The sequence below is a fragment of the Microcaecilia unicolor genome, chromosome 7 (assembly GCF_901765095.1).
Source record: "Microcaecilia unicolor chromosome 7, aMicUni1.1, whole genome shotgun sequence".
Classification (NCBI taxonomy): domain Eukaryota; kingdom Metazoa; phylum Chordata; class Amphibia; order Gymnophiona; family Siphonopidae; genus Microcaecilia; species Microcaecilia unicolor.
The window spans coordinates 137,200,085-137,212,889 of NC_044037.1; the positions used below are offsets into that span (position 1 = coordinate 137,200,085).

The 12,805-nt window shown below is 45.3% G+C and overlaps 1 protein-coding gene across 2 annotated transcripts in view; it reads left to right on the forward strand.

The window, feature by feature from the left end:
• Window positions 1–11,837, forward strand: part of TRA2B (transformer 2 beta homolog) — a 292,195-nt gene extending 280,358 nt beyond the window's left edge. For both annotated transcript variants that reach the window (XM_030210189.1, XM_030210190.1), the window contains exons 8-9: window positions 4,032–4,105; window positions 11,222–11,837. In XM_030210189.1, coding sequence (XP_030066049.1) covers window positions 4,032–4,105; window positions 11,222–11,232 — 85 coding nt within the window. In that variant the 3' untranslated portion in view covers window positions 11,233–11,837. The remainder of the gene's footprint in view (window positions 1–4,031; window positions 4,106–11,221) is intronic.
• Window positions 11,838–12,805: the final 968 nt, after the last annotated feature.

Genomic DNA, 12,805 nt, shown 5'->3' on the forward strand with positions numbered 1-12,805 from the left:
CCCCTTTTGGCCCCGTCAGATCTGTTTACCTCTTCTTCTGGAGTTGTCTTCCGAAGAACTGGAGATTGGAGTGTTTTACAACCCTCATCACTTAGAACGAGGGGGTGCTTCTGCATCCCAACCTCCAGTCTCTGGCCCTCACGGCCTGGATGTTGAGGGCGTAGATTTCGCCACCTTGGGTCTCTCTGAGGGTGTCTCCCGAGTCTTGCTTGTTTCCAGGAAAGATTCCACTAAGAAGAGTTACTTTTTCAAGTGGAGGAGGTTTGCTGTCTGGTGTGACAGCAAGGCCTTAGATCCTCGCTCTTGTCCTACACAGACCCTACACTTATTCGAGTCTGGTCTCAAAACCAACTCAGTAAGGAACCATCTTAGTGCAATTAGTGCTTACCATTTCTGTGTAGAGGGTAAGCCTACCTCTGGACAGCCTTTGGTCGTTCGATTCATGAGAGGTTTGCTTTTGTCAAAGCTCCCTGCCAAGCCTCCTACAGTGTCATGGGATCTCAACGTTGTCCTCACCCAGCTGATGAAACCTCCTTTTGAGCCACTGGTTCTTGTCATCTGAAGTACTTGACCTGGAAGGTCATTTTCTTAGTAGCAGTTACTTCAGCTCGTAGGGTCAGTGAGCTTCAAGCCTTGGTAGCCCATGCTCCTTATACTAAATTTTATTATAACAGAGTAGTCCTCCGCACGCACCCTAAGTTCTTGCCGAAGGTGGTGTCGGAGTTCCATCTGAACCAGTCAATTGTCTTGCCAACATTCTTTCCCCATTCGCATACCCGCCCTGCTTGAACGTCAGTTGCACACATTGGACTGCAAGAGAGCATTGGCCTTCTACCTGGAGCGGACAAGCCCCCACAGACAGTCCGCCCAAAGGTTTGTTTCTTTTGACCCCAATAGGAAGGGGGTTGCTGTCGGGGAAACGCACCATCTCTAATTGGCTAGCAGATTGAATTTCCTTCACTTATGCCCAGGCTGTGCTAACTCTTGAGGTTCATGTCACGGCTCATAGTGTTTGAGCCATGACGGCGTCAGTGGCCCACTTGAAGTCAGCCACTTTTGAAGAGATTTGCAAGGCTGCGATGTGGTCATCAGTCCACACATTCACATCTCATTACTGCCTGCAGCAGGATACCTGACGCAACAGTCGGTTTGGGCAGTCGGTGCTGCAGAATCTGTTTGGGGTTTAGAATCCAACTCCACCCCACTAGGCCCATTTTTATTCTGTTCCAGGCTGCACTCTCAGTTAGTTGTTCTTCGTAGGTCAATTTTTGTTATGTCCTCGCAATTGCGAGGCCCAATTGACCCTCTTTGTTGTTTTGAGTGAGCCTTGGAGCTAGGGATACCCCAGTTGTGAGAACAAGCAGCCTGCTTGTCCTCGGGGAAAGCGAAAGATACATACCTGTAGCAGGTCGTGCATGCGCGGTGGGCGACTTTTTGAGTTTGCTGTGAAACTCTTCCGGTTGGAGGGGGCTGCCGTGGACGTTGCCCAGTCGTGAGACCAATCAGCCTGCTGTCCTCTGAGAATACCTGCTACAAGTATGTATCTTTCACTTTTCTGCTGTGGGGATGCTAGTGGTACGGAGTTATTCTCCTCCTTCACTGTCTCAGTTGGGATTGGGTTTATTTATTTATTTCTTGCATTTGTATCCCACATTTTCCCATCGTATGGCTTACATATTGCTAAAAAGGTGGTTACAAAATTTAGATTTGTAGAAGTCTAGTACAATAAACAATTAGCATATTGTGAGAGAGGTTAATATTTTCCATTTCTGAACTAAAAAGAGAGAGAATAAGGTATTCTTTTGCCTGCTATCTTGAGTCGCTCTGCTTCCTGTTGACTATAGTCACATGGTTTGTTAGGAATGCTATCCTGCAAGATAAATCAATACATAATACCTGCCCTAGTTTCCTACACAGTGTAGCTGTAAGGCATGGACGACGACTGGAACGGCGACTTTTACCCGAAGTCGCAGCAACGAACGGCAGCGCTGCAGTAGTAAAAGCAACAAGGAGGCAGGTTCGACTCCGTCCTTCACTTCCATGCCCTCTGCGTCCTCTGATGTCATTTCCTTTCGGGCGGGCGGGACGCTGAGAGGGCAGGGAAGTGAAGGACGGAGTTGAACCTGCCTTCTTGTTGCTTTTACTACAGCAGCGCTGCCCGCCCGTTCGTCGCTGCGACTTCGGGAGTGGAATGGAAGTGAGCCAGCCTATCTCATCCACTGTAAGTAAAGAAGACATTTGAAATCGGTTTCCACTCCCCCGCACAGCCGTCGCCGTTCACTTATTTTCCTTTGCTTGATTTCAGCCCATTTTTTTTTTTAGCAGTTGCACATTCTGCATCGCTATCAGATGTAAACTAAATATTAGCATGCACTTTTGTAACTCAGCCCCTAGGTATTGCTGACAATTGCAGTACTGTTTGGATCTGAAGCTTTTCAAGGATCATCTTCTTGTCTGGGGGGTCACAAAACCTGCAGAGAGTGTACTTCCTTTGTAAATCCAGCAGGGTAAAGGAAGTGCCAGACAAGGTGCATTCCAGACTTGAAACTATGACCTTGCAGCTGGGTTCTGAATGTAAGCACAGTGTAATATCTGACTAATAGGATCCGACAACCTCTCAGGCATGCCTAGGGAGTGGGTTGGCTGTGTTGTAACGGGACAGCCTAATCAGAATGAATGGCTCCTGATTACATCTCTGGGAGCTTCAGTTGCTTGGACCTCTACTGAGTTTCTAATTTTTCTTAGGCATCGGGAACTGCTGAACTTATGGTATGGGAAAGGGGATGGGGAAATACTACTGGAGAGGAAGAGGGAGTGCTGGGTAAGGAGAAAAGAAGAAAGGGAGAAAGAGCTGGCTTGATGTCTCATACATATTCATTCCCCAAAAAAGCCAGCTCTTTTTCCCTTCCTTCTTTCCTCCATATTAGCGTGTGTGTGTGTGTGTATATATATATATATATATATATATATATATATATATATATATATATATATATATATACACACACACACATTCAAATGAATACGCTAATATGCTCCGCCCCATCCTTTGCCCCCCCCCCCCCCCCCCAAATGAAACAGTCAGACTACGCCCATGGCTGTAAGGTATCGCTGAATAATTTGTCCTTTTTTTCTGGTTATCGCTATTAGCGCAGATGGCGTGCTGTGTGGGTTTGTCTTACGCCTCTGGGCTCTTGGGCAGGAGCTTCTGTTTTTCTTCCATGATACTGTCCGTGTCTTTACAGCTTTACCATTCAGTATTTTTAGGGATTCTTTACAGTAAATGACACTTACTTCCTTTCCTTGTATATGTAAAATTTTCTGTGGCCAGGAAAATTAGGCTTGTAATCTGAAGGCACAAATTGATGTGGTTCTTTCTTGAAGCAAGCAGATGAGCAAATCCTTCAGTGTGGCTGTTATGATGGCTCTCCCTCCCTGGGAATTTTTATTTATTTGCAGTATATTAAATAAAAATTGAACTCTGAACTGCGAGTAGTGAATATTAAAAAAAAAAAAAAAACTGTACAGGTTGCAACCAAAAGAAAAATTGAAGATATGAGGAAGAGAGAAAGGGTGTAGCCTCTATTCCTCATGAGTGATTTTCATGCCATTTCTTATGCAAATTGTTGCCCCTTTGTCATCCATGAATGCAAAATCAACTCCTCTGTTTTGCATAGTGTTGTCATATGTGTGAAACACATTTTTGAAAGTTATGCTCACTGTAAAGAATACCTTAGGCCTAGAATGAGAAGCAATAAAACTAGAAATTTTCCAGTCACAGTACAGGTAGACTGTGTTGATAGGAGCTGTGGAAACCAACTAGACAAATGCATTACAAGGACTTGAGCTAAATTTGTAGTAATCGGTGTAGAAAATTGCAATAGTATTTATAATTGATTATGGGTATTTGTGCATTTTCTTTTCTTTTGAAGTAAGGGATGTGTACATATTGGGTACTCTTGTTTTCCTTTTAAAAAAAGTTTCATCTCCCTCTCTCCCCCCACTTTTTTTTTAATTAAAATTCTTCACAGGAGAAGATCTCCATCTCCTTATTACAGTAGAGGAGGATACAGATCACGCTCCAGGTCCCGCTCCTATTCACCTCGTAAGTGTCAATATAAAATTAACTGTCTTAAGGCACTGTAGTCTTGTAATTGCCTTGCAAGGTTTCTGGTATCCGTAGAAATGGTACAGCACTTTAAGTACAGAATTTAGCAGCATGTACATCAGTGATTCCCAAACCTGACATCTGTTTCTTCAGTGGTGACTCCTGTGAAACAGCATTGTAAATATATTTTTCCTTTAACATTACATTTCCTTAGCTGTTTAATATTTTCATTAGTGGTGATCAAGTGTATTCAAAGTAGACCAAGAAACTGCAGGATTATCTTATAGGACTTGGGAACAGGATATTTACAGTCTTAATACATATCTCAAGTTATTCTTTCATTTTCTCATTGCAAAAATGGGCCTTAAAAGTCCTACTTTTGTGTCCTTTATGTAGTTTTATTTGCTGTCTGTCCCATGACTGACCGCCTGCGTTTCTCATAAAGACTTTAGGGGAAACCCAGCTGGTTCTCCTCACCTTTACAGAATTCTAATTAAGACAAAATCCGTATTGGCTCTCTTCTGTTGATCAGGCACTCATGATCATAAACTACTCTCCCAGAGTTCAGAACTGAAGTAGAAGGTTCTGAGCATATGAGGCCCTTTTTATGTCCTGCAGTCTCATCTCTTCAGGTTTTTTCCCCACTTTACTAAAAGAGCACTTAAGGTCTCATGACAAGCTGTCAAATTTCATCAAAAGTAGCAGTCTGAGGCACACCTTAGTAAACAGGGCCCTGAATAACTTGGGATGCTTTCTTATAGTATTGGTAAGCATAATTTTAATCAGCACACTTACATGTCACCAGAACTACTATAGTATTTCACCACATTTTAAAGGGAAATTTCCTGTGTTTTTTTGACAGCTGGGCACTTTTTCAATAATCTTTTGTAAATGAAAATTTCACCTCCAGTCTCCATATACCTCCTCTGTTGAAAGTATATTAACTTGTACAGTAAACTTCTGCCCATATCTAAGTTTCATTTAACTACTAGTCTACATGATATTCTTAAAGATATCACCAGAAACTTATACAAAGGTATTATCACCATTCTCCCTTTGCACCCAAGCATCCTTCTAGCTTTTGCTGTCACCTTTTCTACCTGTTTGGCCACCTTAGTACATACAGTCACACCCAAGTCCCGTGCCTCTTTTGTGCATAAAAGACTTCACCCCCTAAGGTGTACTGTTCCTTTGTTTTTGCAGCCCAAATGCATGACCCTGCATTTTGTTTAGCTGCCAAATTCCAGGCCATTTTTTCAATCTTCACTGGATCCTTCCTCATATTATCCACACCTTCAGGGATGTCTACCCTATTGCAGATTTTGATATAATCAACAAAGAGGCAAACCTTACCATACAGCTTTCAGCAGTATCACTGACAAAAATGTTAAAAACAACCAACCCAACCTTGCAGTTCCCCACTGGTTAACATCCTCTTCCTCAGAGCTTCACTTTCTATTTCACGCTTCATGACAGATTTTCATGTCTGACCTTCACTGCAGCAGCAGCCGCCACCTATGCCTTGGGTCCTTAATCTCATGCTAGCTTCACTTATGAAGCTGCCTTTTAAGCCATAGTTATCTCTGTTAGGAGACACCTTGATATGATGAAAATGGGTATAAGATTCACAGATCACTCGGGCTTTTAACTCTACATTTTTACGCAAGATGATGACATCCTTCCAAATCAATGAGGAAATGCTGCTTCCTACAATGTATCCAAAACCATATAACAATGCATATGAAAATGCAAAAAGATCCTCCACATCTGGACTGTAAATGGACTCTTGTGTACCACCTTTATAAGGAGGTCTATACCACTGTTATATCCTTTGATCTGCACACCAATTGCAAAAAAAAGAAAAAAATCTCTTTGAAGTCGCAGAGCCGTTTATAATAGGATGCAGTTTAGTTTGCTGAACTCTCATCAGTTTAGAGCCACTGCAATCATAAAAACAACGCATGACCTAACAAACTTCCGGAAATCATTAAAAACCACCCTATTCAAAAAGGCATATCAAAAACATCCCACCTAAACACCTGAATCTTGCTACACAACGAAACTCACACCAGACCTGGACAGAAGTTTATTCTTTCCTCAGCAATCCTCCACTGTTCAAGACGCTTAGGTTATGCACTCCTACCAGCAGACGGAGACTGAGAACACTAAAACTTCTTATACAAGTAGCCTGTGCAGACCTTCTACTAACCAGTATTTTCTCAGTCTCAGCAGAGGGTAGATGTGTGCAGCCTGTGCAGTGTACTCAGTCTGGTAGGCCCGTTTGGGGTTTCTAGGTTGGGTTGTAAATGTTAGAGAACCCACACTTGGATCTCTATTACAGGGTGTAAGTCCTAAGGGGCTTCTTATTCCCTGTGGGGTGTCACACACGGGTGGCCGGGTCCCTCCCCCTGTGCTCTTCCTCTGGAGGACTGCTTGACCTCAGCTACAGACCTCGTTCTGTACCCTTGAGGCGTTTAGGCATCAGCAACGAGGTTTAAAAAAAAATAAAAATAAATAAACGTTTTTAAAAGGCGGCTATTTTGGCCGTTCTTGTGGCAGTCCAGAGATAAAATGTCTTCAAGGGCGTTCTTGCCTTAGGCGGTTTTGCGTATTAGTCTGTCAGAGCACAAGTGTTTGCGGCCATTATGTCTAAGCTGGCTTTTGCGCGAAGCGTGGCGTTGAAGTGAAAGGTGGCCAATGTAAATTTTGTGGGGAGCCTACGTTGTCAGCGCTCTTGCCCCCCCCCCCCCCCCCCCCCCCCCCCCCCCCCCGTGCTTTCCCCTGAGTCGGCGGAGGTGTTGGGCGGTGATTCGACCGCACATTCCGGGCCGGCAATGGCGGGGCCGGTTTTGGTGGGAAACGTGGCAATTTTGGCTGCGCGTCCCGGGTTGGCCTCGACGTAGCCATTTTTGGCAGGAAGTGCAGCCCTTTTGGACGCACATTCCGTACCGGCACCGGGGGGACCCGTGTGTGGCGGGAAGCGCGCCTAGTTTAGCCCTGGATCAAGCGATGGACCTGCCGCCTCGGAAGCGAGGGTGGTCCATCGCGGAGACTGCGGGAAGTGTTGGGGCTTCAGCAGCGTCGGGGGGGGGGGGGGGTCTGGTTTCTCCCTTAGTTTGTTTGGTCTCTGTATAATGCCTGGAGAGCTGGCTGTTTGTTCCCCGGAGGCTGCTAGCTCAGTGGAAGTTAAGCGCCCACGGGTGGATATTTCGGAGCCTATGGAGATACTCTCTCTGCCTGTGTCGGACGTTTGGAGTGACCCAGGAGAGGAGGATCTCTTAGATGTGTCTGAGGATCAGGATGGGCTAAGGCCTGGGGAAGATTCTTCAGTGGTTCGCATTTTTCATAAGGAGTTGTTAGAGCTCATTGATCAGGTGATCTCTACTTTGAAGTTTGCTCCGGCGGCCATTCCCTCTGCGGAGGGACCCCAGGTAGATCCCTTGGTTAAGGGGATTCAGAGAGCCTCCCGTTCCTTTCCCATGAATTCAGACATTAGAGACATGGTTTTTCAGGAATGGTCTGTGCCGGAGGCTGCTTGTAAGGTGTCTAGGGCTATGGCGCGTCTGTATCCCTTGCCTCCGGAAGATTTGGCCCTGCTGAAACCACCTACTGTGGATGCGGTGGTTACGGCGGTTACTAAGGCTACGGCCATTCCGGTGGATGGCGGTACAGCCTTACGGGATCCTCAGGATGGGAAGCTAAAGTCCTTTCTGAAGGATGTGTCCCCTTCTAAAAGCTGGTTTTTCCAGCGGATGCAGTCCTTTCGAGGGGGTCGTTGAGGAGGTTGGGACTCCTCCGGAGGTGCCGGAAATGGTAATAAGTCTTCCTTATGAAGGTGTGCGGGTCCAGCCTCTGTTTTATCAGGGATGGACCCAAATTACTTCAGATCAGTGGGTACTGGAGGTCGTTCGCGACGGTTATGCGCTCGAGTTCGAGCACCCGCTGCCGGATCTGTTTCTTCCCTCTCCTTGTCACTCTCGAGTCAAGTTAAAGGCTATTCAGGGTCGCTTAATCCAGTTGGGAGCTGTGGTACCCATTCCTCGGCATGAGCAGGGAATGGGTAGTTCCGTTTACTTTGTGGTGCTGAAGGAGGACCAGTTTCGACCCATTTTAGATCTCAAGAGGGTCAGTGGGGCACTCAAGGTGCCATCAGGCGCAGGCAGCTTCTTGTGACTCTGGGCAAGTCACTTAACCCTCCATTGCCCTATGTAAGCCACATTGAGCCTGCCATGAGTGGGAAAGTGCGGGGTACAAATGTAACAAAAATAAAATCCTTCCGCATGGAGACTCTGCGCTCGGTCATAGTGGCTGTTCGTCAGGGAGAATTTCTCACGCCACTGGACCTCACGGAAGCGTATCTGCATGTGATCTGCATGTGCCAATTCGAGAGGCCCATCAGCGTTTTCTTCGTTTTGCTGTTTTAGGGAGGCACTTTCAGTTCTGTGCCTTTTGGTCTGACAACGGCTCCACGCACCTTCTCCAAGATAATGGTGGTGGTAGCAGCGGCTTTGCGGAGGCAGGGAATTCTGGTGCATCCGTATCTGGATGACTGGTTAATCCGGGCGAAGTCTCGGGCTCACAGTGTGGCGGTGACAGCTCAGGTGGTCGCGTTTCTGGAATCGCCCGGATGGGTAGCGAGTGTAGTCAAAAGTCAGTTGATCCCATCGCAGAGTACTTGGGAGTGTGGTTCGACACGGCAGTGGGTCGTGTTTTTCTGCCAGATTCTCGGATCGCCTCTCTTCAGCAGCAGGTCCGGCTGTTCATGTCCGTTCATGTCCATCCTTAGCGGCCGGTAGTTCCTCAGTGGGATCTTAATATCGTTCTTGACTCTTTGGCGGGTTCTCCTTTTGAGCCCTTGGAGTCTTGTTCGATAAAAGACCTTACTATGAAGGTGGTCTTTTTGGTAGCTATATCATTGGCTCGCCAGATTTCGGAACTCAGGCTCTTTCATGTAGACCTCCGTTTCTGTGGTTTTCTAAGGAAAAGGTTTTGCTGCGTCCAGTGCCTTCGTTTTTGCCTAAGGTGGTATCCTCCTTTCATGTCAATCAGGTGATTTCGTTGCCGGTCTTGGGGGACCGGACGGAGGACGCTTCTCAGTGTTTGGTGAAATTGGATGTGGGCAGAGTGTTGAAGGTTTACTTGCGCAGGTCGGAGGAATTCAGGTCTTCGAACAGGTTGTCTTTCATGGGGGGCCCAAGCAGGGAGCAGCTGCTTCTAAGGCATCTATAGCTTGGTGGTTGAAGGATGACATCTCTTCGGCTTACATATTGCATGGCCGTACGGTGCCGGTGGGGCTCAAGGCACATTCCACTAGGGGGATGGCGGCTTCTTGGGCAGAGAGTAGTGTTGTTCCACCAGTGGACATTTGTAGAGCGGCGGTATGGTCCTCCCTGCATTCATTTGTCAAACATTACAGAGTGGATGTACAGGCAAGGGAGGATGCCAGTTTTGGATCTGCAGTCCTGTCCTCTGGGCTTTGTAGGTCACACCCTTAGATGTGTTTACTGCTTTGGTACGTCCCAAGCGTCTTGAACGGTCTGGAGGATCTAGAGGAAAGAAAATTAGCAGGTAAGGCCTAATTTCACCTTCCTCAGCAAGCCTCCAGACCACCCAGTGGACAGTTCAGTATGATAATTTCTTTAGACTTCAGTTGCTGCTATTTCTAGTAGCTCCTGTGATTTGGGTCCTGGAGGGCAGTTTGTGGTACCGTTTGTGCCCATCTGCAGTTGAATTCCCCCGTCTTAAGGGGAGGAGATCTGAGTGTGGATTCAGTGGTTTTGTTTAGGTGGAGGTGTTTTGTTCCTCTGCTTTGTTACTGTTTTACTGGTTAGTAGAAGGTCTGCACAGGCTACTTGTATAAGAAGTTTTAGTGTTCTCAGTCTCCCTCTGCTAGTAGGAGTGCATAACCCAAGTGTCTTGAACGGTCTGGAGGATCTAGAGGAAAGAAAATTAGCAAGTAAGGCCTAATTTCACCTTCTCCTTGATGTCTTAATTTACTCTGAGGCATATTTTCAAAGCACTTAGCCTCCCAAAGTTCCATAGAAACCTATGGAACTTAGCCTCCCAAAGTGCTTTGAAAATATGCCTCTCTGTCACTTATGAACCTTAACGCAATTCTCATACCGGAATTGGCGATCGCCATAATTCTCATACCGGAATTGGCGATCGCCATCACGGTAATATGTACCTGAGCCTGCAAATAGGTGGGAAAATGTGGGATACAAATGCAACAAATAAATAAACCATCAGTCTCCTGATGGTTTTTGTAGCTACCATCTACAAAAAAGTGATATGGTCCTTGCACCATACCTTTATTTTGCACTACTGCCTGGATCACGTTTCGGTAACAGCCTTTGGCCAATACAGCCTTGGCTAGTCTGTTCCTCTCAAGTAGCAACAGTTCGTCTACTACTACAAGCAAAGAGCAAGCAGCCTTAAGCTTGGAAGTCGCCCACTTAGGTGCCTAAGCTTGTCAACCGGGGGGGAGGTTGTCACCTCTACTTGGTGTTTTCTGTAGAAGACAGTTGATATGGCATACCATCTTCTCTCCCCCCCCCCCCCCCTTGAGTACTAGTTGAGGAGACTACTGCACAAGGGAAAGGCTGCACGTTCTCAGAACTCCATACTAAAGTTCTGAGCTCTGAGAACCGTTCTCTCTCTGTGTTATCAGATACCATTTTGTGTGCCTGATCAATGCTGCTCTACACAGGGAAACTTGTCATCTAACAGCATTGTTTCTTCTAATAAGGATTTTACTACTCTTCTAATAAATGGGTGTTATTACCACTTTACCTATAGGCTATAGCAGGGAGTTCTCAATCCAGTCCTCAGGGAAAAACCAAGCCTGTCAGATTTTCAGGATATCCACGATGAATATGAGAGAGATTAACTTACATGTAATGGCTTTATTGTATGCAAATCTCTTATGGGTATCCTGAAAACCTAAGTGGCTAAGTGTGTCCCTAGGATCAGGTTGAGAACCCCTGGACTAGAAGGTACATACTAATCATAGGTTGGAATTTATTCAGATGCCTAGGGACCATGTAGTAGGTGTGGAACAAAAACTGCTTGTCAGTGTTTTATAATTAACAATATTTTGTTTTGTGTTTTTAGGTCGTTATTGAACTGAAAAGGTTACAGAAATTTCCAGCCCCCAAAGTTGGACTTGGCATTTGTGGACAGTTTTTTTGTTGTGAACTGTTAACTAAAAGGCGATTACATCTTTTATGAAGACTACTCTTTGTGGAGTGTAAATTGCTGTTTTTATTTGCATATTTGTGTAGCTTTTTTTGAAAAATTGTATTGATATAGTTCACGTGGGTTTTTTTTTTTCACATGATCTAAATTCACTGCAGAAAAATTCCATTGTGCAGAACTGATGGTATTTTCTACTGATATCTAGATATTCAAAACTTCAAAGCCTCTGTAAAAATGCTTTTAAAATGACAAAAGCAACAATAAACAATTTTTGATTTTTACTCTAGACAGAAGCATGCTACAGTTTAGTACATCACTTTCATTTCTGATGGAAAGTCTACCCTGTTCTGTCAGGCAGAGTGGAGTTCTAAGTTACTCAGTTTCTGAGCATATAAGATGGAGCCACATCAATGGGGGTCACCTTCTCTGCTGAGAAAATATGTTATTAGCTGATGGCTTAGGCTGTAGGATTTCCTTCACCTTTCCTTCTGCATAAGAAGATATTAAAAATTAATAAAGCCTCTCAACTCTACTTTGGACTTGTATTCAATTTAACCTCATTGTTTTTCAACATGATATGAAAAACATGAGGATTCATGTGGTCTTATTTGCTTGGGTCTATCACAGTATGGTTAATGTCTTTCTCCGAGGACAAGCAGGCTGCTTGTTCTCACATGTGGGTCGACGTCCACGTCGGCCCGGGAACCAGCAGTTTTGCAAGCAAAATATAAAAAAATCTTGCCGAGCCCCAAAAAGCTTCTCTCGTTGGGCTTCTCGAGATGCTTGGGTCTGTTTCTTCATGACTGCAAGCGGCTGGGCTATGGTCAGGCCCAAGGCACTGGATACACCAAGTGTGGGTATCGGTACCCGAGATGGTCCGGTTGAATTGAGTACAACGTTTGAAGCTGCTGGGTGTCTTTGATGACATGGAAGGAAAAACGGCTTCGGTGAAATTAAACGACGCAATCGTGCCAAAAAAGTAAAGGCACAAAAGGGGGAAAACCTGACCGCGCGGCCTAAGGCTGGCCACGCCAAGAAGAAAGAAAACTTGGAAAGTGGCCAAAAGTACTGGGTTAAAAAAAAAAAACGATAAAAGACAAGAATATAAACAAATCATCAAAAGACTCTCTTTCCTGGGCCAGCGAAGCGAACAGGGAACAACCTCTTCACCGTGGACAAGAAAAAACTGAGCGCATGTGCGGTAAGCGTGGTTTGTGAGCCAGAGGCTCCGGGCAAAACTTTTTTATTTTTGCTCTGCAAGAATTTGCCGTTCCTGGGCAGCCTGCTTGTCCTTGGAGAACTGAGTTTTCTCAAACCCAATTTCTATATCCTATACATTGTATCAATTTTTTTTATAGCAAGTTGAACTGTCAATGGAATCTTCCAGTTTTTGATCAGAGTATTTTTAACTGGCACTTTGTGAAGACTCGAAGAGCCGAAGCCGAGCCTAACAGTAAGACCCTGTATTGATAGTGCAGAGTTCCACAGCAGAAGTGGATG